This window comes from Zalophus californianus, chromosome 4 (genome assembly GCF_009762305.2).
Source record: "Zalophus californianus isolate mZalCal1 chromosome 4, mZalCal1.pri.v2, whole genome shotgun sequence".
In the NCBI taxonomy this organism is placed as follows: domain Eukaryota; kingdom Metazoa; phylum Chordata; class Mammalia; order Carnivora; family Otariidae; genus Zalophus; species Zalophus californianus.
The window spans coordinates 64,300,820-64,328,128 of record NC_045598.1 but is presented as its reverse complement, the minus strand read 5'-3'; the positions used below and the strand labels follow the sequence as shown (position 1 = coordinate 64,328,128).

General features: G+C 37.1%; 1 protein-coding gene across 3 annotated transcripts in view; it reads right to left on the bottom strand.

The window, feature by feature from the left end:
• Window positions 1-27,309, bottom strand: part of AK5 (adenylate kinase 5) — a 233,166-nt gene that overhangs the window by 176,523 nt on the left and 29,334 nt on the right. For all 3 annotated transcript variants that reach the window (XM_027584212.2, XM_027584202.2, XM_027584192.2), the window contains exon 6: window positions 5,419-5,610. In XM_027584212.2, the coding sequence (XP_027440013.1) occupies window positions 5,419-5,610 (192 nt within the window). The remainder of the gene's footprint in view (window positions 1-5,418; window positions 5,611-27,309) is intronic.

Below are 27,309 nucleotides of genomic sequence, written 5' to 3'. Positions count from 1 at the left end.
ATGTAATGAGCACTGAGTATTATATAAGACTGATGAATCACAGACCTGTACCTCTGAAACCAATAATACATTATATGTTAATTTAAAAAAAATCCAAATACCCATTCAAAAAAATCCACAGAGATGTTACTGCAACAGTAGTTTTTCTAGGGCAGTTCTATCTTGCCGCCTCTGCACACAGTAGGAGTCTATAAATGCTGGTTGCTCACACAGTGTGACTCCTTATAAGCTGCCCTGTATTCAAGTCAAATGGGTATTTCTCATGTTTCCTCTGGGCTCTTCACATTGAAGTTCTAACAGTATCAGGTTTCATGCCAGAAGGCACTGTCTACATAGTTTTTTTTAAATTGAATTTAAAACAATTCAGAGGGCCATATATCCAGCACATATATACACCATCTTCACCCAAGTAATTATGTGCCAGAATACAACTATAGCCTTTCTTATTAACCTTTGAACACTACTCCTTGACTATATTCTGTCTTACCAAAGCCACCCAAAAGGAATTAACGGGCCTTTTCGTTACATGACAATGAATATTTAAACAGGATAGAATAAGTGATGCTATTTAAAGGAAATACAGTTTCATTATGTTACCTATTTACAAATTCATCAATCTCAAGTATTGAGAAGCAATGACAATTTTCCTCTGATTACAATTTTAGGAGAATGGATTTGTTTGGGTAAACTGTTATGAAGTATCTTCATTGTCTTTCTTATGTTTAGGTGAGTTGCTAAACCTGCTGAGGGTTTGTGCTGTTTAGATTTCTTTTCCACCCACTCCATGCGGCGATGTTAGTGGAAACTGTGATAATTAACAAATGGCTATGCACTGGCAGTTTAGAGATAAGTGTACTTGTGTTTAAATGTTAGTGTTGATTCCTATGAAACTAAGTTAATTGACAAATAATTATTCAGTTCTGTCTAAATTAACTTTTACTATTCCTGTTTATTTTCCCTTTGGCTATGAGTGTCTGGTGGGATAGGAACTACATAGTTTCAGTGGTGAATTTGAAATATATAATATGGGTCTTCTCAAATTTGAAGGAAGTGATATAAGAGCATAAGGGGTTACCTTGGGGGCTCAGGGATAGTATCTGGTGAATTAACAATACTGTGGTTTTGAAAAGGATGTGTTCTCTCTGCCAGTTCCCCAGCACTGAAGCCAGTCTGTGATGAAGTATTCCCTACTCCACTGCAAAATCAGAAAAACAAGGCAAATATTGGGAGCTTTCCTTAAAGCCAAATAGATTTATTTAGAGACGTTATTTGTAACCATGTCATTCCTAATATTTTGTGTGTGTGTTAAAAACATGGCTTTCAAACAGTGGTAATGATTATTATCTATATTGAGTAGCATTTATTCAATGCACACAAGTGTGTAACCCTTTCCCTGGTGAGTGGCATGTTTTCCTGGCTGGATCAACAGCACAGTGCATTTTGGAAAATAATAATATAAACATTACATCTTACCCTATTATTTTTCAATCATTTTAGAAGACCTTTTTCTTAAAACAACAAACAAAACTGTGTGTATTTTTTAAATAGTTCCTCAAACTTACTTAAGCTTGACCTGTCTTAACTAATACTATTTCTCCAATAAGTTTCATCCAACTTAGGGAGGATGATTAAAACAGACTAGGGGTTTCTTTAAGCTTCAAAAATAAAGATAAAAAATTATCATTACAAACACACACACACACACACACACACACACATATATTACTGAGACTTTTGAAGATCCTATAGAAGGGAAATTATACTTCAAGAATTCTATAGTTTCATCAAGTCCCAGTGCTTCAAAATGTCATGAAACAGAGTTTACTCTGTAAGACTTTAAGACAAGCAGCTTTCTTGGTCCCGGTAATACTCAAACAAACTTCAAAACAAAACTCTTGACAAACTTGGGGAACTCATAGCACCTAAGTTAACTAGGAGCACAAAACTGTAAAAGATATGATGAGCAATTACATCCTACCCTATTGTAAGTTAAAAAACAACATATAAACTTGTCTGAGAAGATTCTATGACGTCCCTAATATCCTAGCCTTGTGATTTCATAGCATTTAATTCATGCACAGATGGCTGGATATGGATAAGTATAATAAAAGAATAAAAATGAAAAGGTCCATGTCATGGGAACCATGTCAATAAGATACAGTATTCAGGTAACAGCATATTTTCCTGGCTATTTTGATTAGGTTTTCTCTTCAGTCACACTGGGTTCATTCTTAAGTCAAATCTGCCAATAGGTAGAGTGAATGATGGAAGTAAAAAAGAAAAAAAAAATGAGTTGATGTTTGCTACAATCCAATCACAGTATTCAGATGCAGCCATTTTATGGCTTGATTAGATAACCAATAGAGAAGTTAAGAAAAAACACTGGGACAATTTAAAAATTGATAACACATTTTTAAAGAAAAAATGAATTTGGCACCTAGATTCTTCATTTTGGATTTCCTCAATAATCTGTCTATGGGAGAAAAGGCAACAGTGAGCCCTCAGAGAGCACAGAATTGTTAGTGGTAATTGTAGGTTCCAAAAGATGGGATGGGAGGGGAAGGGAAGAGAGAGGAAGAAACACAAGAATTATAAAACAATATCAATCACTTAAATTGGCCTTACAACGTTCCAGGCACTGTTCTGGTATCCATTTACTCCTTATAATTACACTGAGGTAGGATGGATGATTATACCCATTTCACAGGTCAGGCAGCTGAGTCACAGAGAAGATGAGTAGCCTGCAGGGGGTGATGCAGGTGGTAGGTGGCACAGCTGGAATCTGAGCCAGGCAGTGGGGTGCACGGTGCACCCTAAACATGGCCTCTGGATTGCTACTGTCTGCCGTGCAACACACATTCTCTCATTTCACCCATACAACAACATTATGTGGTAGGTAACATCATCTCCAATTTATAGATGGAGACCAAGTCCCAGAGCATCATGAATTTATTAAATGGCATTGGAACATAAGATTTCAAGTGAGAGTTTCAGATTCCAAAGCCCTAGGGAAGAGAAGCACTAAGATGAAGTTTCTCAACTGGACTGAAGAGGGATGTGGTCTCCGTGGTCTTTAAGAACCTCACACCAAGACAAATGATTAACCTTACTTGTGGGTGAGAAGAGTCTGTTCTACTCAATTCCTAACACAGTGCATGACATATGTGAGGATGCCTTGTACATTCTCCTTTGCGACAGTTATCACATTTAATAAACTCATTGTTTAGTATCTCTTTCCCCATAGACTGTAAGCTTTATTCATTTACTGGGAGTACACTATGTACCAGGCAGGTACTGTTCTAGGAATTTGTAATATGTAAGGGAATAAAATAAAGATCCTTACCTTTTGCTTATTTAGATTTGCATCCCTAGCACCTAGCAGAATGTCTGGCACCCAGTGATTCTCAATAAATATTTACTAAATGAATAAATGAATCAATTAAAAGGGGCAAGTAGAAGCAACAGAAAAAAACTACAGAGGGGTTTGATCTGTTAACTCCCAGTTCTTAAAGTAAAATCTTAATATGTTTTGTGATTAATAAGAATGATCGTTTTATTATTTAACTCATCTTTAAAAGCAGAAATGCTATCCAATATATTTTAATTCCAAAACCGAACTATGATCCACGTTCTGAAGGAGTACATGTGATTCAGGATGCAGTACTTGCTCCTTTGACAGACGAAATTTTCTAATTCTATTCCCCAGAGCCTAGCCTGTGTTTGTGTTCACCACTTTTCAAAAGGTGACTTTCCAAGGCAAGTCTCCCAGTAATTAGAGGCGTTCATCCTAAAGCTTATTTGGTTTTAGCATTGAGGTTACAGGCTGTCATCCACATTGTTATTGACTCCCTCAATTACAGGCAATGGCATTTCACCTCCATGCAAAATATTAGTAAATTAACAATCCCCACTCTGCATTCATTTGGGAAATCTGCTCTGCTTGTGATGACAAACGTGACAGGCAGGGAGTAATCAGAGACACTTTGGCAATACCTTTAAGCCTTGCAAACATCAATTAAAACTCTGGCTCTGCACTTTGCAGTTGGGGGTTTGGTCTGTAGGGTAAATTTCTTTTTTCATGACACAATGCAGAAGCATTGGTAATTTGCAAGAGAAACAGGGAACAATCCCAACAAAATTAGCCAGAGAAACATCCACCCTGACTTTCTTGAATCTTTCCTATTTTCAATGTCTCTTTTAGACCATAAAATGAACTGTGGCACTGTGAACAATTTTCAGATCAGATTTACAGTTCTCTGACATGACAACTTTGACTCAAAGAGCAAATTCGAATAAATATTTCTTTAGAGTGCTAAAAAGACTGCAGAGAGATTATTATTCAAGTGTTTTGACTGTCTCAGATTTAAGGGCATCTTGGTCCAATGAAGAGATTTTTTTACCCAGTAATTGCTAGGTCATAGGGGCTCTGTGGATGAGCTTCGGTAGATTTACCTAAAATTTGTAAAAAAAAAAAAAAAAATCTTATGTGCATTTTATTCAGAAGGGCATGAATTATTTTCATCAGATTGTCCACCAGGCATTGTAACCTCACTAGATAAGAATCTCTGGTCTGGTGAGAAAAACCCAAGGGCTGGGGGGAAGGTTCTGCTGAGCTCTGCCACCATCCAGCTATCATGGAGTTGCTCTGATGTTGGTGTCTTCTTCCATAAAATATTTTCATCAGATGGTCAGTGATTCTTTTGTCTCCTCTAATACCAGAATTTTTGATGTTATGGGATCATAATTTAGCTGAATCTTCACCATTAACTTCCTGTATTCTAATAACTTAAATAATGATTCAGTCTCATCTTCATTGGTACATTGAGTATCATTAACCATAAAACAAAAATTGAAAACAATATTAGCATTGTGTTAATGGAGCAGAAAGATCAATGCCTTCCATTTTCGGACACTATTACTTCTTTAAGCAAGTCAAACCCTTAGGAAACTTTTTTGTGCCATCAGGATCTCATTTCTTTACGTGGTACTTTGTGATAAAACCAGACTTACAATGTAAGTCTAATAGAACACTCTATCAACTATGTGTTTTTAAGCCTATCAATTTTATTAGGTTTCCAAAGACAGAAGAGTTGAGAAACCGGGCAAGTACTACTTAAAATTATCCAACTAATTATTTAAAAATACTTTTTTTTGGGGGGGGGACTGTAGAATTCTAGCCAAGGTTAAAATTTATCATTTTTTATAAAATTAAACTAAACTGAAAGTATTTTTATCATAATGAATTAATCAAGGCAAAGCAGGTAAAAATTATCGGTTTTTTTCCCATTGGATCTAAAACCCTGGAAAAGCCACTTTTTTTTTTTTTAAAAGTAAAGAGGGTTTCTAAATGAGAACAGGTGAATTAGAAATCTGAAAGATTGTTCTTATACTGGACATGTAAAAGTATAGCTAACTTACTGTCATGATGAGCCCCTTTTCCTGGAAGTATTTGACCAATGGAGCAGCGTTCTGCTTGAAGTTCATTAGTCTCCTTTGGGTGGCTTTCAGATTGTCATCAGGCCGTCCCTGTTGCTCTGCACGCTTCAGTAATCTTTCTTTGAGCCGCTGATTGGCACAAGCCAAGAATACCACCAAGTCGGGAGTACAGATCTGCGAAGAACATCAAACAAGCAGACAAGCATTTAACACACCAACCAATGCAAGTGTGGGCAGTGGCATTCGTCTCTTAATTCTGTTGAGGATGCCATATCTTTGGCCCTCTATGTCTTTGCCAGGATATTTCTAGGGATACTGCTCTGTACAAGAATAGGAGGAGCCATGACTCTTATCAAGGCATAACTTGAAGTTCTTGAAGGAAACTAAAAGTGCTACTCCAGTGAACACGTAAATGATAAGAAAGTGAAAGTTAAACGGGCTAATTGCTGATACGGAGAAAATTATGGATAGAAGATCAAACCAGCAACAACACTCCCTTAAGCCAAAACCAAAGCCTAAACCAGAGCAAGGCCCTAACTCTCTTCAAGTCTATGAAGGCTGAGAGAGGTGAGGAAGCTGCAGAAGGAAAGTCTGAAGCTAGCAGAGGTGGGTTCATGGGGTTTAAGGAAAGAAGCCTTCTTGTAACATAGAAGTGCAAAGGTGAAGCAGCAAGTGCTGAGGGAGAAGCTGCAGCAAGTTATCTAGCAAGTTATTTAGCTAAGATAATTAATGCTGTAGCTTACACAAAACAACAGATTTTCACTACAGATGAAACTGTCTTGTCCTGGAAGGAGATGCCATCTAGGTCTTTCTCAGATACAGAGAAGTCAGTACGTGGCTTCAAAGCCTCAAAGACAGGCTGACTCTCTTTTTAGGAGCTAATGCACCTGGTGACTTTAAGTTGAAGCCAATGTTCATTTACCATCCTGAAAATTCTAGGGCCCTTAAGAACTATGCTAAATCTACTCTGCCTATGCTCTAAAAATGGAACAACAAAGCCTGGATGATGGCACATCTGTTTAAAACATGGTTTACTGAGTATTTTAAGCCTACTGTTGAGACCTATTGCTCAGAAAAAAGATGCCTTTCAAAATATTATCACTCATTAACAATGCACCCGATTACCCATGAGCTCTGATGGAAATGGATAGTGACATTAACATTGCTTTCATGGCCTGCTAACACAACATTGATTCTGCAGCCCATGCACCACATAGTAATTTCAACTTTCAAGTCTTACTAGTTAAGAAATACATTTTGTAAGGCGATAGCTGCCACAGGTAGTGATTCCTCTCATGGATCTGGGCAAAGTCAACTGATGCTGTGAAGGCTGTTGAAATGACAACAGAGGACTTAAATGTTACATAAACGTAGTTGGTAAAGCAGCAGAATGGTTTCAGAGGAATGACTCCAATTCTGAAAGAAGTTCTACTGTAGGTAAAGTGCTATCAAGCAAGTGCTATCTTCACCAGGAGTAGATTCCATCTCAAGAAACCACCTGCTTTGCTCATCCATAGGAATCAGCTCCTTAAAGTTTTATCATGAGATACAGTCATATATTTAGGGCCCACTTTAATTCTAGTTCTCTTGCTATTTCCACCACATCTGCAGCTACTTCCTCCACTGAAGTCTTGAACTCCTCAAGGTCATCCATGAGGGATACAATCAACTTCCAAACTCCTGTTAATGTTGATATCTTGACCTCTTTCCACGAATCACAAATGTTCTTTTTTTTTTAAAGATTAACATTTTTACTAAAGTATGTATATAAGATTAGTGTTAGAATCAGCCCACTATGAAAATAATTCAAAAAGCTGGGAAGGAGAAAGATTAGGTGGTGACTTTTTTTTTTAATTTTATTTTATTATGCTATGTTAATCACCATACATTACATCATTAGTTTTTGATGTAGTGTTCCACGATTCACTGTTTGTGCATAACACCCAGTGCTCCACGCAGAACGTGCCCTCTTTAATACCCATCACCAGGTTAACCCATCCCCCCACCCCTCTCCCCTCTAGAACCCTCAGTTTGTTTCTCAGAGTCCATAGTTCTCTCATGGTTTGTCTCCCCCTCCCATTTCCCCCCTTTTGTTTTTCCCTTCCTGTTATCTTTTTTTTTAACATATAATGTATTATTTGTTTCTTAATAGCATCTAGGATGGTGAATCCTTTCCAAAAGGTTTTCAGTTGATTTTGCCCAGATCCATCAGAGGAACCTGATGTGGGGCTTGATCCCAGGACCCCAGGATCACGATGCGAGGCTTGATCCCAGGACCCTGGGTCATGACTTGAGCCAAAGGCAGCTGCCTAACCGACTGAGCCACCCAGGCAGCCCGCAATAAAATATCTTTAAATTAAGGTATTTTTTTTAAGGCATAATGCCATTGCACACTTAATAGACTACAGTATAGTGTAAACATTAACTTTTATTTACACTGGGAAACCAAAATTCTCACCTGACTTGCTTTATTGTGATATTTGCTTTATTGCAGTGGTCTGGACCTGAACCCACAATATATCCAAGGTATGCCTGTAGCTCATGTAAATGGCATTCCTCAACCTGCACAGCTGTATGCAGTGGCCTCCATATTTCTGGAAAATCCTTTTTGTCTATGTTCAAACAAGTACCCAGGTTAAATCAAGGACAGTATAGGCAAAACTTTGCCAAAGGTATATGTGTCTGGATTTTAGAGGGGACATGATGATTGAACTATAGATATTCTTTACAGTAAAGAAGTACTGCTCCTATTATTACTTTTTGCTGTTCTTTTAAAGTATCACTTGTAGGGGCCCCTGGGTGGCTCAGCTGGTTAAGCAACTGACTCTTGATTTTGGCTCAGGTCATGATCTGAGGGTCATGAGACTGAGCCCTGCATGGGGCTCTGGGCTCAGCGTAGAGTCTGCTCTGGATTCTCTTTCTCCCTCTCCCTCTGCCCTTCCTCACCCCCTCTCACCACGTGTGCGCCCCCACCTCAAATAAATAAAATCTAAAAGTATCCACTGTATGCCAGGCCCAGTGCTAAGTTATTTTCATATGATATTGCTAAACTTTGCAGTACTCTGCCAGGTACATATTATCTTCAGTTTACAGATGAACAAACCTGGCTCTGAGAAATGAGGTATTTGTCTGAGGTCATATGGTCAGAAGGGTCAAAGCTGGTATCTGTCTGGTCTAAAGCCTGTGTTCCTTTTACTATTACAAAGAACCAATTAAACCCAAAAGCTTTCACAAATTTCTGAAAATACCAAGGAATAACTTGAAAAGAACCCATGAAATAAACAGTTCTTATTTAACTCAATTAGAACGAGTATTGCATTTAAAAGACAGCATGCGCCATGCTGTCTTTTAAAGTGAACATAGTTTCTTGTTGAAGATGGGACAAGACAAAAAGGCAGTTTTGTATAGCAGTTTAAAGAAGTGATTAAAAAAAATAATAATAAAGAAATGATTCCAATATGTTTTGCATCCTTACATTAGTAAATTAACTGAGCATATGCCCCAATAAATATATACTTATTAATTTAGAAAATATGCGCATTCACCATACTAATATAGGATGCTTGTAAAACATACACAAAAATGCAATTTAAAGAAGAAGAGATATAATAATTGCAATTTAACATTTTCTTCCCACACCACAGTGGTTTGCCTTGTACACTCTAGAGACCACTGGTTGGAAAATGGACCCTGGAGGCTGGAAACACACATTCCAGTTTTTGCCCTAGGACTTGCCAGCTGAGTGACAGGCATATTGGCTTAATTTTGCAAAGCCTCTGTGTCTTCATCTATCAATAAAGATCTACAGACCTACCTCCTTGAGTTACTATAAAGATTAAATAAGATAATGTCTGTGAAATACACAACACAAATTTGATCCACGGTAAGTGCTCAATAAATTTTAGCCATGTTTATTATTTCTTGGCTTTCATGATTCTAGGTTGTCCTGGTCCTCCTTTAACTTTTTGTTATTTATTTGTTTATTTCTTCATTTTCTTGGCTCACATTTTTCCTTCCTTAAGCCCACAAGTGGGGGCCTTCCTTGAGGCTTAGATCATGTTACTGTTTTTAGGTCATGTCTCCAGATTCTTATTCTTTTTCACCTGTTCTGGCTTCAACCACTACCCTTAGTTGATGGATCTTGAATCTACATTTTCAGCACTGACTTTCAACAGAATCTAAGTCCCGTATTTTCAAATGCTTTATAGGACAGCTCTACCTGTAAGTCTTTTATTTTTTTTTTTAAAGATTGTATTTATTTATTTGACAGAGACAATAGGAGATGGAACACAAGCAGCAGGCAGAGGAAGAGGGAGAAGTAGGCTTCTCACTGAGCAGGGAGCCCGATGCGGGGCTCGATCCCAGGACCCTGGGATCATGACCTGAGCCGAAGGCAGATGCTGATGGACTGAGCCACCCAGGTGCCCCTACCCATAAGTCTTAATGCTACTTTTGACTTAGCAAGGCCACAATCAATCTCAGCACCTTTTTCCTTAAATGAAATTCCTATCTTGCTTATTTATTTATTTTTCTACTGTTATGGTATTTTACGGTAGCAACACTATTTTCCTAAATTTCTCAGCTAGAAGAGAACCCTTACTCATCAAAACTTTCATCTCTCTGAGCCATCAGCATTGCCTATGGATTTTGTCTTTGAAATGTCACCCAGACTCCCCCTCCCCCGGTCCCCCTACCACTGTCTAAGCCACACATTGGCATTTGTGATTAAGAGCATGAATTTTAGAATCAGATCATCTTGAATTTAAAACTAGAATCTGCCATCTATTAATTTTTGGCCTTTGAACAAATAGTTCATTTTTTTTGAGCCTCCGTTTTCTCAACTGTAAAATAAGAGGAAAAGCTCCCCATCTCTGTAGTTTAGTATTTGCTAATTAAAAAAAAAACACTTCTAAAATAGTTTTTGAGAAGCCTTAATACTTTAGAAAATCACTTTATAATGATATATAATAAGACATTATTTGAAGTTAAAACCTTTATTATATCAAATATTATATTGTAAAATTTATGTTTAATAAAATCCTTGGTAATATTTAGCCTTACCCATAACAAATGACATCCTTCAAAATTTGCTTTAAATAAATTATATTGGGGGGTGCATGGGTGGCTCAGTCATTTAAGTATCCGACTTGATTTCAGCTCAGGTCATGACGTCAGGGTTGTGAGATCGAGCCCTGCGTCAGGCTCCATGCTAAGCGTGGACACTGCTTGAGATTCTCTTTCTCTGTCTGCCCCGCCCTGGCCACCCCGCCTCCCACTCCCGTCCCGACCCCCGTTGCTCTCTCCCTAAAATTAATAAATACATAGAAAATATTAGGAAGAAGACAATTTCTGACAAATAAAATGTTATATTACTCTTGGTTTAGTTACAATGTATATCAAAATATGGGGGAAAAACCCCGAATTACTAGCTTAGTATTAAATACAGGTAAAAACTTTTTGACTTTTGAAATTCTTTCATTGTGCAACAAATGAAATGGTTTACTTTAATACATTTTGTGTTTTGCTTCAGGCTACAATGTAAGTGCTTCTCCCTACATAACACAATGAAGCCATGGATAGACATATATGTAATCACTACTATATTTTGTTTTTTACTGTTGGCTTTTGAAATATTAGAGAAATTTATATAAGACTTTTTCAGACTTCAAATAAAATTGCATTTTGCTTTTTTTTTAATTAAAAGCCCTTTTTAAAAAGCAGTTTCAGGTTTACAGAAAACTTAAGTGGAATATCTAAGAGTTTTGATCAATGAAATGCAACTTCAAGTTTGAGAAAGATGACTTTGAAGTGAATCTGGAAAGTTATTTAATTTTATCATTGTAATTAACTTGCTATCTGTCTTTTTTTTTTTTAAAGATTTTATTTATTTATTCATGAGAGACAGAGGAGGAGAGAGAGAGAGGGAGACAGAGAGAGAGAGAGAGAAGCAGAGGGAGAAGCAGGCTCCCAAGGAGCAGGGAGCCTGATGCAGGACTCGATCCCAGGACCCTGGGATCATGACCTGAGCCGAAGGCAGATGCTTAACCATCTGAGCCACCCAGGCGCCCGCTATCTTTCTTTAGTATAAATGACACAAGATAGAATTAGGATTAGAAAAAACAATTAAGGTGTAGAACCGGTGAGGACTGTGGCAGCTGGGGATAACAGGCTGACTGCTCAGCAGAGGGCCACAGCCACTCGTGTGCTCATCTGAGTCCTAGTAACCCCCACACATGCCCGGTTATTAGCGCCTCACCTTCTCCAACAGTACTCCATTTTAAAGGGAAAAATATTTGAGCCGTTTATGTTTTTTTCCCCCAAAATAGAAGCAGATACCACTGCATTCCAAAAGATGTGAAGTCCCTAGAAACTTTTCATAAAATTCACTTGTGACATGTTGAGAAGAATCACCAAACAAAATGGATCCCTGACACACCTTTTCATACCCTAGGTTCTCGAAATATATTTGCTGATTCAATGAATGAATGAGTACATACATAAATGAGAACAAAATTTGAGATACCACTTTTGTCTACAAGGAAGTAAGCTTTTCAATTGCTGATATTATTTCTCTTAATGAATCAACTAAATCAATTTTTTTCTGTCATTATATAGACATGCCAATCCTCCTCTGTCCATTGACTTCAAGTCCTTTCCCTGAATGATTACTCTGTTGAAATGAACCTGTGACTGCCTTTGATAAGCAAAGACATATTCACCGTGTCAGACTGCCAAGTGAGCTTGTTTTAATACTTCCTGTTCCCAACTGTCAGTACTTTTGACTGGCCTATTCTTTATGAAGATGCGTCAGAAGGCCTACACTCCATAATTCAGAAGACACTGTCAGAAACCAGGAAGCAAAGTACTAAAAAGAGAGAGAGAGAAGATAAAATTGGAACAAAAACTGAAATCACAGAAACTAAAGGCTGGAAAAAACTTGAGAGGTTATCTGACCCAAATTAATGCCAAACCTGTAATTATCTCCACAGTCTCTTGACAAGTGATTTTTAAAGTTGAACATTTGAACTTGAATGTTCTTATGAGTATTTCTTGGGATGGGTACCTACTACTTACAAGGCAGCCCCTTTTGTTATTGGAAGACTCTAATAACTGGGAAGTTCTTTCTAATATTGGGTTTAAATTTGCTTCCCTATTCTGCCCACAGTGAAAATGTAGGATAAATTATTTCTTTCATCCATTAAACATTTCCTGAACACACACCATTATCACAGAAGCTAGATTAGATCATAAGAGGAAAAAAAGGATTGATAATTAGACTTCACTATCATTTAACATGGAAATAATTTCTGGGCAGAATTTTAAAAAGACTATGGGGCAGGGGGACAAAAATTAGAATGTGGGTTCCACCCAGGAGAAGGAGCTCTAGAAACTACTACTGCTGCCCCCTTTTGGTTGGACTCCACAGGGCTACACCGTCAGGGTATGTTTGAACCAACTCACAGGACTAAATCCCTTTAGAATCACCCCAAATTCCCATTATATTAGGTGATTAAGTGTATTTAACAGCCAATTAGGCACACCTGAAAAGAGAACTAGTGAACTAAAAGAGCAGAATAAAATATCCAGAATGAAACAGGGGGGGACAGGGGTAGGAAAAGTACAGAAAACTGCAAAAAAGACAAATGAGAGAATGGTTAGAAAGTTCTAGAAGAGGAGAAAAAATGAAGAAGGAGTATTAGACAATATAATAGCTAAGAATTTTCTAAACTCACAAATGATATCAAGTCTCAGATTCAAAAAGCAATATTAAAGCCAAAAAGAATAAACAGAAAACCTCAGATCTAAGCATATCATAGCAAAACTGCTAAAAGTTTAGACAGACAAAAAAAACAAAGCAAAACAAAACAAAAAAATCTTTAAAGCTGCCAGAAGAAATGAGAGATTACCTTCAGAAGAGCAACAATAAACAGCTGTATTTTCAAAAGTGACAATGAAAGCCAGAAAACAATGAAATAGTATCTTTTCTCAAAGAAATGCAAATTTTATTTTTATTTTATTTTTAAAAATGGTATCTTTAAAGAGCCAATACAAAATAACTGCCAACCCAGGTTTCTGTATGCAGTAAAAATATCTTTCAAAAATCAAGAGTAAATACAGATATTTTCAAACAAACAAAAACTGAGAGTTATCTGCCCTCAGAAATTCTACACTAATGGAAACATTAAAAAATATTCTTTAGGTAGAAGAAAAATGATCCAAGATAGAAAATTGGCCCAGACACGAAGCTAACAGAAACCCTTTTACTTAATATAAAAGGAATGACTACTTCTCAGTTCATTCCATTAGGGCAGCATAATCTTGAACCCAAAGTCTAATAAGGACATTAAAAGAAAGAAAAATTATAGGACAATCTCACACATGAACATAGATGCAAAAATTCTAAGTAAAATATCAGCAAATGAATCCATCAAGATATAAAAAGATTATGTCTTTCATGACCAATTTGGGTTTATTCCATGCAGGAAAAATTAGTTTGCCTTTCAAAAATCAAACACTGTAATTTATCAAATGAACGGAATAGAAGAGAAAAATCAAAAGATCATCTTAACAAAATAAATGTGGGAAAAAAATTGGTAAAACTTAACATTCATTCATGATAAATACTCTTTATCAAACTAGGAATTCAACAGAACATCCATAATTTGGTAAAGAATAAATACATAAAATTTACAACAAGCATCATACTTAATTGAGAAATGTTGACACCTTCCCCCTACGTTGAAATAAAGATGCTTATCATAAACATTTTTAATCAACACTGTAATGGAGATTTTTGACAGTACAATAAAACATGAAAAAGAAATAAAACATAGGATTGGAAAGAAATACAAGAGTCATTTGAGACAATGTGATTGTACATGCAAAAAATCCAAAAGAATTTAAAAGTCGTTAGAATAAATATGCAAATTTAGCATGGTCTCTGCCTACAAAATCAGTTATACAAAAATCAATTTTATTCCTATATACTAGGAACAAACAATTTAAAAATGAATTAAAAATGCTACTTAATTGAGCTTTAGTGTGGTGCTGCTTGAGAAAGACTTGATCAGTCATTGTTGGCTTTCCAAGAAAATCCATACAACCCAAAGGGCATTTGCCAAAGAATGTGGGGAGACTCAGGAAGCTGGAGCAGCAAGGAAATACTTTCTACTCTAAGAACCTCCAGGAAGAAATGCCTGCCTGCTGACATCTTCACATTAGCCTGAGTGAAGGAGGCCCACAGGAAGGAATTCTGGAAGATATGCATGACCATCAGGACAATGAAGCATATGAGATGCCTTCTGAGGAAGGGTGTCAAGACTATGAACCCGAAGCCCAAGAAACACTTTTGCTCCCAGTTTCTTGAGACCTACTGACAGATGTTCCATCCTGTACAAGTACTCAGCTCCAACATGCCCAGTCATGACATTTTCTCAACCTTTTCAGTGTATTTTAAACTCTTCCATCAGCAGTGATTGAAGTTATCTGTACCTGCGCCTACTCAGCATTTCAGCTCTTCCCTCACACTGAAGTGAACAGTGTGCTGGGTGGCTATTGTGGCTTCAAATCTAAAATGTTAAATTAAAACACCTAAGTGACTACCACTTACTTCTAAATCTTCACTATTTTTTTGTTGCTGTTCTTGGGAAGTTGTGATTTACTATCATACATTAGAAGATTTCTAGGTGTCTTTTAATGACTCTAAGAATAATGATGTGTTGTGAAATTTGTTAATATATACAATACTTAAAAACATGTGAGCATGGGAAACTATGCAACTATAAACATTAACTATGAAATTTTATTGTTTGGTGATGTGTTTTATTAACCTGTGCTTATATATAAATGGTGAAAATTATGAAATGTTATCTCATTGAAAAAATAAAAATGTTACTTAACCAAAAAAAATGGTTTTTAATCACCTAGTGGAAAAATCTAATGAAAAATAACACAAGAATACTACACAGACCTTGGCAGGAATAAAATGAGGTATATGCCATATTCATGAATGGAACACTTAATATCATAAAATATGTCAATGTTTCCCAACTGATCTATAGATTTAATGTAATCTCTAAATGTCAGCAGCTTTGTTAAATTTTTGTATAGCATGGGAATTGAAAAACAGACTGAAATTTATTTGAAAATGCAGAGGGCCAAGAATAGCCAAGAAAATCTTAAAGAAAAAGGATAAACTGATATAACTTATTGTCAGAGAATGTGATTCATTACAAATCCACAGTTATTAAGACAGCGAGGTACTGGATTTTAAGGAAGACCAGTAAACCATTGAAACAGAGACAGCACTCTGAAATAGATCCACTGTCTAAATACATGGGCATACAACTTATCACAAAGGTGACTGTGCAATGCAGTGGGGAAAGCACAGTCTTTTCAGTGAGTGCTACTTGGACAGTTGGATGTTCATGTAGTAAACGATGATACTTGACTCTCTATATGATATGATATGCAAAACTCATTCCAAATGGATGTTCAGATCTAAATGTGAAAATTAAAATGGTAAGGATTTTAGGAGATAACATGTAACAAAATATCTTCTAGACCTTAGGATAGACCAGAATGTCTTAAATAGGACCTAAAATTCCCTAACCATAACGAAGTTTTATAATCGAATGGCTTTAACATAAAAAAACACTTTTATTTATTAAATACACTATTAAGAGAATGAAAATGTCAGTTGGAGAAGATATATGCAACACACACTATCAAGAAAGGGCTTGTTTTGAAAATATAAAAAGTATTCTTACAAATGAGGGCACCTGCGTGGCTAAGTCGGTTAAGCATCTGCCTTCAGCTCAGATCATGATCCCAGGGTCCTGGGATCAAGCCCTGTGACGGGCTCCCTGCTCAGTGGAGAGTCTGCTTGTCCCTCTGCCCCTCTCCCCTCGACTCGTGCTCACGTGCTGTCTCTCAAAAATAAATAAAATCTTTAAAAAAAGTATTCTTACAAATCAATAAGAAAAACAGAAAATAATAGAAAAATGGGTAAAAGACTTGAACTGTCATTTTTACAAAAGAGGATATCCAAATGACAAATGAACTGAAGAGGAGCCTACATCGTTAATAATCCAGGGAATGCAAATTGAAACAACACATCCACCAGAATGGCTAAAGTCAAAAAGACCAACAATGCCAAGTATTAACAAGAATATACAGCAACTGGAGCAAGTTTGTGATAACTCATACAATAGTACACTCATATTCTGTGTATCTACTACATGCTAGATTCTATTTTATGCACCAAGGACCAACAGTGAGTGCAAATCAGGTATGTTCTTGCCCTGATGGAGCTTGTGGCCAATTGGCAGAGACAAACTGTCATCAAAAAAATCTGACAAACAATACAGAACTGTAACTGTGGTAAGTACCATGACATAGAAGTGGAGCAGTTGTTATTATGAGAACATATAACAGGGAACTCCAACCTTATCATGGAGGTCTTGGAAGGCTCATATGAGGAAATTACAATTGAGCCGAGACATGAAGATGAGGAAGGAATAACCAGAGAAAGATGGAGGGGGAAGAGTGGTATTTCCAAGACAACGAATTCACAGAGAAGGGCAGGCACATGGCTTAAGAGGAATGCAACACCTAAATGTTATGTGAATTATGCAGCCCACAAGATGAGAATCTTTTAGACCTCATCCTTCTACACAGAAGATAATCTAAACAGGTAGGCATTTTTCCCCCACAGGAGAATGGAAGCAACCAATGTCTTGATGGGGATTTCTCCAATTAACTTTGATATTTACAAGTGGAAGATTCTAGACACTGGAAGAGATGAACTGGGATCCTAGCACCAGATGAGCTCTGTCATATGCTTTTTCCACTCTTTTTTCCCAATTAATATGCATGGGCACTTTATGGTTATATGGTTATAAACTCTATGACCTGAGCTATTAAGACCCTTGGTTTATAGAAAAGGACAAAAGATTGGAAAATGTTAATCCCTAAAAAAAAAAGCAAGTTCAAGTCTCCTCTTCCATTTTTCCCCATCCCCCTTTCTTCACTTTTGAGGAGAAAAAGTATGGCCAAAGTTGGTCAGATCAAGACTTTTCACTGAGCCACAGTACTAGGTACTATATAGTACTAGTACTGTAGTACAAGGTAGGGGTATGATTTCTCTCACCTAGGATCCTCTCTTTCATATCCAAGAAGCTGGAGAAGTAATACTGACCTCTCTTTCTGCTGCTCACCTTTCTCTTTGAACTTGCTTCTTTCTATGCAGCTAGAGAGATTTGCTGGACTTAATTATCAGAAGGTCTGCATTGGGCTGCTCTAAGCACCAGCTCAACTTATGCTTTTCTGGCTCTACTTCCTGTTCTCTTCTCCATCGGCATTCTCTGGATTTATGTTTCTGTGACAATGGTGGGACAATCGGAGACTTGGGATTAAGGTCAGAGGAGGTCTCCTAGCCTGCTTTGGTCCCAGGCACTAGGCTACCAGTAGCCTACATAAAAGGAATTCTTCAAGGAGTTCAGACTGTACTCTTGGGTCCCACTGGGTTTAGAGACAAAATTTCATAATAAAAGGTTTCTTTTCTTGCTGTCAATTGCTGTCCCTGCATGTTTCTGATTTAGAGATCATGCTGGAGGACTAATAGACTGAGGATAGTCTGTTATTCACTAACTAAATTCTCATATTTCCAGTAATCAGTGTAGCTATTAGGCCCTGATTAGAAAGAGGAGTAAGACATTTTTCCTGACCTTAAAGAACTCATAGTCTAATAGTTGAGCCAAGAGACAATTATAACATAATATGATTAGCACAATGTTTAAGCAAATATGAGAATAAAGAGGTGGGCCACTTCCATGGGCAATTCTTATGATACCTGATGTCAGTTAACATACTCTCCCTGAGTCTTCTAAGACAAATTCCATCCCCTTTCCCAAGACTGTTACAACCAGAAGAAATTACATGAATTGAATGAAATGTGTTTCACTGAGGCAAACTCTGATAACGATGTGAAGGAGACTCTACAGCCCTGGGACTGAAAGAACAGCCCTTTCACTGGCTGCCCTTGCACGGGCATCTCCTAGAAGCCTGCTAGAAATACAAGTCAGCAAACTCCACCCTGTTCTACTGAATCAGGATCTCTGGAGACGGGCCCCCGGAAGCTATGGTTTAACCTCTGCTTCATAAGAAACCCTATATAGGAATGAGTGCTCAGAATGGGAGCTTATTAAAGTTCCAGGATCTTTAAAGTGTCAATAAAAATCTGAAGTGGATAATACAATTAAGTCAAAAAAGAAAGAAACTAACTTAGGGAGACAACTAGTATGTGAAACCTTATTTTTACAGTTTGGGCATTTCTTACTGAAAAGCTATATTCTACCCTTTTCCATGATCCTGTGGTCATCTCTTACAGATGCATTCATTTCTGACTTTAATTAAGTAGTGATCTAGGTTACTCTTTTTTTTTTTCACAACTTGTCACAAACCACATTAATCACGTCTGCCGAACAGAGTATGTCACGAATGGTTTAAGAAGATATCATTAGTTCTGTGGTTTGGTTTTTACGGTACAAATCTTCATTTCAATAAAGCAATTGGGATACATTAGGCTGCCAAGACAGAGGAATTTAATGAAGAGGAAAAGACTAAAGTTTGATTTAATATCTGCCAGGTTGACAATATGGAAATGAATGTAAATTTACAGCACTATTTTTTCCAAGATGTCTTTTCCCCACCACTAATTTTATTATGTAGGTATCTACTTCTTCATTTGTTTAATTAATTCATCTAATATGTATTAAGATCCTTTCATGAGTCAAAGTTGCAATTCTGGAAAGGTAGGCTGAAACTACCTGGGCTGGGATTGTCTTCCCACGCTAAGCGGGGGGGGGGGGGGGGGGTTATCTTATGAACATGGGAGTATTATATTTTATTTCATGCCCTAGAATGAATGCCAATGGTAGTGCAGGGGCAGGCTGGGGGCAAGCAGATCATCTGGAAGAGCTAATGAAGCTGCACTGTCTACGATGAAAAGCCCCTTACAAATAAAGAGGTCAAATAAACATAATGTGAAATATGACCATCATTCTTAACATTCTTTTAATAGATGTGCTCAATCTTAATGATCATTTAGAAAATAGGTGGAATTATTAGTGCCAGCATTAGGCAAATAGACTGAAATAAAACAGGATTGGACAGGAGAGAGGGATGAAAGCAAATGGATAGAGTTCAAAAATACATCAGCTGTTTCTACACCTGGGGGATAAGCCATGCCTGCCTGATTCATCATAGTCAGTCTATGGACTCTTCATTATGAGTGCACATGGCCCATGACTGATTAGACCACAGAAAACAGGGTCTATTAAGAAGCAAATGGTTAGGTGATGTTTCCAGACCCAGCCAAGAAAATCATAAGGACAGACCTTGAAGAAGTGGAAGATCTCAGCATATTGCTAATGTTTACGATTTAGCCAACTTCTGAACTGTCCCCTCTCTAAACCTTGCTTCTTTACAAACATTTAGCATTTAGATCCTCAATATTGACAATGGGAATAATTGCCCATGCAGTCCTGTCATTGATATGCGGGCACAAACCTGACATATTGTATATTATGTTCTAAATTCAAAGAAGATGGGGATGAACTCCTAAATATCATGTGGTCCAAATCCCTATTTGATCTGCCGCATAGCAATCAGTTTTCCAAAAAAAATTACTGAAGCTAAATATAGGATATATTTCTATTTGCATCAAGTAAGATAAAGTATATCTTAAAAAAGCAAGAACAGTGCAGTTTCTTCCTGACCTACCTATTTTAGACAACTGGATTTTATGCTTTGAGACACTGCCACCATTCAAAGGAAGTATTAGAAAAGTGGTTTAGAAATTCTAATACCAAGAAGCACATTTCCAAATCTTTTAAAAGCATTTCCTGCAGGAAAATGAAATTCAAGGGTGTATTAAATGTTAACTGGTATATGAGAATATAAAATAGGTAAGAAATTATGTGATAGTTCCATTAATACTCCACACAGAGACTTACTGAATGGAAAATAGACTGATAATTCACCACGAAATGCCATTATTAGAGATTTCCATTTGAAGTTTAGATGGAAATACTTTTTTTCAAAACTTCAGTCATTCTAAAGAAAAACTGGTATCATTTTCTTAGGTGTAAGTTATTTTGATTTGTATGGCTAGGAGAAGCTAACACTTCAAAAGAAGACACATGCTTAATACAATTCTATTTCACACTTATCTACATTGATTGCTTAGTATTCATTCAAACACAAAGACTGTCTCCAAGGAAATTCAGAAAAGACTATTATGCTATTAGTGGTTGGAGAAGGAGTGATGGTATCCTACTCTATTCATCGGATATTACTATATCTCTCTGCCTAGTTTATCTTAGAATAACTCTTCTCATTCACTTTGATAATGAAGAAAAATACTTGAAACTCATATTCTCAGACAATATTTGAGAAACTAAGTAAGACCCAAACAAATTCCAGCCAGAATTAGAGACCATATCTGTAGAACACCTTATTCTCAAGATTTTCTTGAACATTCCAAGTATGAGAACCACTAGGGAAGATCCCTTCATTCTTCTCACAAGTATTTATTATTTTAATATATGCCTACAAGTGGTTAAACTAGATCACTATTATTTCATTCCTTTTCTTTTTTGAAAATCTTCTGATAAATAAGAGTTCTAACAGTACTGGGAAATGCATTTACAGGTGCCCACTTCTGTTCAACATACATTAATTAAGCATCTACTATGAGCCAACTGCCACACTAGATTAAGGAGATGCAAAATGGACAAGACATGGTCCCTGTCCAAAGGATATCCCAATCTAAAGTGGAAACAGGAACATAAAATGTTATTTCAACACAGTGAAAGTGTATGGAATTGTACTGGAATACAGTTCCAAAATGGAAGCCACACAGCAGGGTACAACAGAGGCATAGAAGAGGGCTTGAAGCTCTGGAAACTTGTGGCCCATGTGAATACTCCATGAATACATGGGATGTTTTCTTTCCCTAGAAACTTTCCAGGGCTCTTATTTTACTGGAAAAAGCACTTGGGGAGAGGAAGGAATGAAGAAGTTGTATCCAAGTCTATGTTCTGGTAGGCAATAATGGGTCTATGAAAAACCCTGCTGATATAATCAAATTACTCTTCTATCATCCACTCATTCACTTAGTTGAGTGCTACCAAGCACCAGAAGTATAATAGTTGCATCTTGTATTTAAAAAAGTAGCTCATAATCTGGCATCCAGTTACAAACTGCTCTGACATAAAAATGGGATGAACTCGAGGTTCATTTTAGAAGTTGATGGTCTGATAGCCATCATCACATCCAGAGTAGCAAACTAAGCTGAGAGACTACCTAATGAAGTGGCCAGCAGAATACGTGAAATTGGGACTCTCTTTGACAATCAGGAATAGTCTCTGTGGGTACCTCCACCCCACCCCATGCTCCTTTAAATATAACCCCACTTCTACAACAAGGGTACAGGTTTTGTGTTTTTCTCCTATAAAGATGTAATAGGCAGATTCAGGGTTTTAGAACATCTTGAATGGGAGGTCAAAGTGTTAAAAACTTCAGTCTGTATAACACAGATATGGCCCATCCTGGAAAGGTTTTCCATTGGGGATATGAAGAGAATCATTATTGCTAAGGATCACAGCACTCTGGACTCAGCACTAAAATCCTTCTCAGCATAGTAGGCCAGAGAGCCATTATCTTTATACACATTGAAGTCTTTTCACTACTACTGGTTTATACACGTTAGCAAGGTGGCTCCATAAGCCATACGGGAAAATTTAGTTTCAGTCTCATTCTATAGTCATAATACACACACACACACACACACACACACACACACACACACACACACTCAGACTCAACTGGATTTTCAGTGCTAAGTAGTGGTGGACAGAGGAGATTTTTTATTAAAACCAATGAAGTTATTTCCCCAAATTGTTGATGTCCACTTTTAATGTTCTACTCAGTGTAGAACCCATTTGCCATAGTACCCATGGCAAATGGGTAACTAGTAAATGGGTAATTTTCCAAGGCTCTAGAAGACAATAGCTATTGTAAGATTGGGTCTTTTCAGATTGTGCTGGTGCCACAGAGTTGAAGCCAGACTTTCGAGTCTCTTTTGGCCACAATAGCAGCCACCTTCACCTTGGCCTTTCTGCTTGAACAAGGAGCCAGAGCACTGATGTATAATCATTCTAACAGGATATTTTTTGATTATTAACTTAGTGCTTTGAAATGTATGAATGATTTGGGCAGAAACAAATCTGAGCTGGAAACCCTTTCCAAATATTTCTCTCCTGTGTGTGTGTGTGTGTATTTCTTTTTTTCTATCTCTTTTTCTATCTCTGTGTATATATTAACATACATATACATACACACTGCCTAAAAATAATATTTATTAGAATATTTGGTAGTTCAAGGAAAACATAGTTGAATGAATTTTCAGGAGGCTCATTATTAAATTTTAATAGAAAGCAAAGAACCATGGATATGGAAAGGCCCACCAGAGATTTTAAAACATTATCCATTTAATTATTCATTCATTCATTTACTCATTCATTCAGTAAATACCAAGTGTTTAATGTGTGCAAAAATAATATTAAAGAATTCCTGGGGCTCCTGGGTGGCTCAGTCGGTTAAGCATCTAACTTCACCTCAGGTCATGATCTTGGGGTCCTGGGATCAAGCCCTTCATCGGGCTCCCTGCTCAGCAGGGAGTCTGCTTCTTCTTCTGCTCCTCCCCCGACTCGTGTGTTCTTTCTCTCTCAAATAAATAAATAAAATCTTGGGGCACCTGGGTGGCTCAGATGGTTAAGCATCTGCCTTCGGCTCAGGTCATGATCCCAGGGTCATGGGATCGAGCCCCGCATTGGGCTCCTGGCTCAGCGAGGAGCCTGCTTCTCCCTCTGCCTCTTTCCCGGCTCATGCTTTTTCTCTCTCTGTATCTCTGTGTCTCAAATGAATAAATAAAATCTTTAAAAAAAATAAATAAAATCTTAAAAAAAAAGAATTCCTAAAAATTTCTAGACAAGGAAAGTCAATGGTTTGCCCTAATAATTTGTTCTAATGCTTAACAATTGGTACTTCTGAGATTTTCTTCATATATAATTAAAAATTATTTTCTTTCTCCTTTTTTTAAGATTTTATTTATTCATTTGAGAGAGAAAGAGAGGGCAAGTGCACCAGCAGGGGGAGGGGTAGAGGGAGAGGAACAAGCATACTCCTCACTGAGCGTGGAGCCCAATGCGGGGCTCAATCTCATGACACTGAGATCATGACCTGAGCTGAACCCAAGAGTCAGATGCTCAACTGACTGAGCCATCCAGGCATCCCCAAAATTATTTTCTTAAATACAAATACATTTACTCAGTAGAGAAGAACCAAATAGTATACTATTTATAAAATTCTCAGACATGCTTGGAGAACTATTATGAGGAGGTGACTATGAAGACAAACAATGATTTTGAAGTAAACATAACAGAGCTTGTAAAACTGGATGTGCTTTCTCTTTAAAATGGACCATTTGGGAAAATAAAAATTCATTTTCATATGCTGTCTACTGTTCAAAATGCCTTTTGGATCTAACTACAGAAAGGTTTGGTTAGATGATCAATCCCAGTCCTTTGGGACTAGACTCATCCTTTTTTAGTGCTCAGGAAGACAATACAATTGGGTGGAAAGAGCACTGGACACAGAAGTGTGGGCTGTTTATTCTGGCTCAGGAGATTGAGTTATTTACTCCTGCTCTCACATTAACTAGATTTGTGAAATCTAGCCATTCACTTAACTACTCTAGGCTTCAATTTTGTCATTTATAAAAGGAGATCAGTAGCTACCAAACTTTTTTGATTCAAAGATTGTTTTAAAAAACAAATCCTAAGAAATTTTCCATGTAGTAAAATGGAAATTTTTTTGCTGTCAGTTGAGTGAGAAAATGTTAATTTTGCCTGGTTTTGTTTGTCTCTGTAATGACTCAGCCACCCCCAAAGGCAGGGACCATCAGTTATGATATTCAGGAGAAAGTACCCTCCAGTATTTGTGCTTCTATGAATCTATGTCCTCGTGGAGGACATTATTTCAAGCATGAATGGGAAGCTATTTTCTGGCCGTGACTCATGGGGAAAAAAAAGAAAGAATTGAGGACTATACCAGATTAAATGCAATAATCAAGGGCTACTTATCACATTAGAACATTAGTCACTATCACTTTTCTGATGCAAACATAAGCATCTTACCCTCTATCCCATCCTCATATATAGACAAGTACTAATGACTATGTATTCAAATAATGTTATTTAAAAAGATGTTACCCTTGTAAGTCAGTATTTTAATAAGGAATTATCATGGGAAGTGAAATTAAACAATAAGCCAGAGGTAGCTCACCCTATATTTTCATAATACATAGAAATTTGTTGCTAATATATAGAACTAAAATTGATTTGAACATTGATCCTGTATTCTGTGACTCTGCTGGATTTCTTAGTTTGGGTAGTCATTTTATAGATTCCTTAGGATTTTTTTGTAAACAATCATGTTATCCACAAGAGCAGTTTTACTTCTTCCTTTCCATATTTATGTCTTTTATTTATTTTTCTTATCTTAATGTATTATTTAGAACATCCAGTATAGTGTTCAATGTAAGTGGTAAGAATGGACACCTCTGCAGTTCCCAATCTTAGGCAGAAAGCACTCAGTGTTTCATTATTAAGAATGATATTAGCTATAGGCTTTTCATATCAGATTAAAACAATTCACTTTATATTGTCAATTTGCTGAGTTTTTAAATGAATTGATGTTGACAGTGGTCAACTGCTTTTTTGGTCATTGTTGCCAAAGAACAAACTCTACAACATTTCAAGCTTTTACAATTCATTAAGATTTGTGTTATGGCCTAATACACAGTTTATCTCAGTGAAAGTCCCATGCGCACTTTAAAACAATGTGTACTGTGCAGTTGTTGGATACTATGTTCTAGATGTGCTTATTATTTCTCAGATGTAGGTCCTTAACAGATATTTTGTGTAGTTTTTATTTCAAAGATTGAGAAAAGATTGTTAAGACTTCCAACTAGGAGTATAGGTTTATCTATTTCTCCCTTTACTTCTGTCAATTGTTTGATTCATGTATTTTGAAAACTTATCAGGTATATACACATTTAAAATTTTTATGTTGTTCTGATGAATTGACGTTTTTATCACTAGGAAATGTTGTTCTCCATCTTTGGCAATACTTGTTGTCCTGAAGTCTATTTTATCTAATAACGATCAAGCAACTCCGGCTTTCTTATGTTCAGTATTTGCATGGTATATCTTTCTCTGTCCTTTATTTTCAACCTGGCCATGCCATTATTTTTAGAAAGCATCTCGCATAAAAATGAAGTATGTTTGTTTCTACCCAAATCATGGAAATCCCAGGTGAATTTTTCTGAAAAGGTCGGAGTCCTTTTCAGTGTAAATAATTACCCTGTTTATTCATTTTAGAAATCCAGTATCTCTGATATTATTTTCACATAACACAGGGCACCCTTGTGCCCATATTTACTCTTCACAGAATGTAATGTGCTTATAGTCAGTGAGGCTAAATTAGTAGGATCTGAGAATAGTATCTTGGGCTCCCAAAATATATGACAGCTAGCTTAATTTGAATTTATATTTTTGGTAATTACTTAGGAGACTCAAATTATAAGTGTATCTGCATTTTCTCAAGGAACTGGCCTTTTCTATTAAAGACATTAAGGGAATTGGGCCTGGAAATTAAGGAAATACAGTAGTTTATGTTTGAGTGAATCACTGTGCAAAAAATGCAAAATGTTAACATTGGGAAATCCTTTTGTCACTCATCCTTATCAAGCATCCAGGGAAATGAAACCAACGCATGCTGGCATAAGAGAATGAGGCTAGAGTTACTGAATAACTACTGTACGTAGTACATCGTAGGGCTGTGAGAAAGACAAAAGTAGTTACAAGACTCCCCACTTGAGCAAATTTGTATTTGTGCTGTATATTTTCCTTAGGCCTCTGGAGCTCCTCCTTCCACCATTCTCTCCCCAACCCTGTGCCCTGGGTGATTGCTCTTCTGGAACAAATCAATGGGGGTCCCTTGATCTCTAGTTTCCAGTTGGTTCTGCTCACTGGTAAACATCAGCAGAAGATCAGACAAAGGGAGGAGAGGAAAGTCTGGATATTTATTCCCTTGGTTCTCATCCTGTGGGGGTCACCAGAGGCTGGCTACCTCTCCTCAAGGAAGGTCAAGGCTCCGATGAGGAAGCTTTTTTCATATGTCTGATTCTTTTTCTGGATTCAAGCAACTGCTCCCCCTTTTTGAATCTACAGGCCTAGGGAGGGTAACAAATCTCACTTTTACCAGCCTTGCGATAGTTAGTTTCCCTGGGTCCTACCCACACCTTTATTAAGTGCTCTTCCGTGTAGCCTATCCGAGTGTGGCACATCTTTCCTGCTGGAACCTGACCAACGCAGCAATCTGATGCACGGACAGTTAAGAATTTAGGTACTATATGATAAGTGCCATATAAATCTTAAAGACAATTACCGATTTTGCTGAACAAACTGAGAGTAAAGAGAAATCTCCAAGGCCTTGGGATCCTCAGGGAAATTGTCCAGAAGGAGGTAAGATTTGACAAGCAGTAAAAAATGACTATCAAGGAGAGACAAATAGCAAGGAAGTGAGGACAAAATGTATTCAAGGGATGGTGGGAACACAAACCCCGTGCGGGTCAGACCGCACAGGGAATCTACACAGAGACAGGAGAACCTTATGACATTAATATTGAGAAAACATCTTAGGTGAAACTGCTCCCATTCTGAGGAATTTCTCTCCCACTCAAGA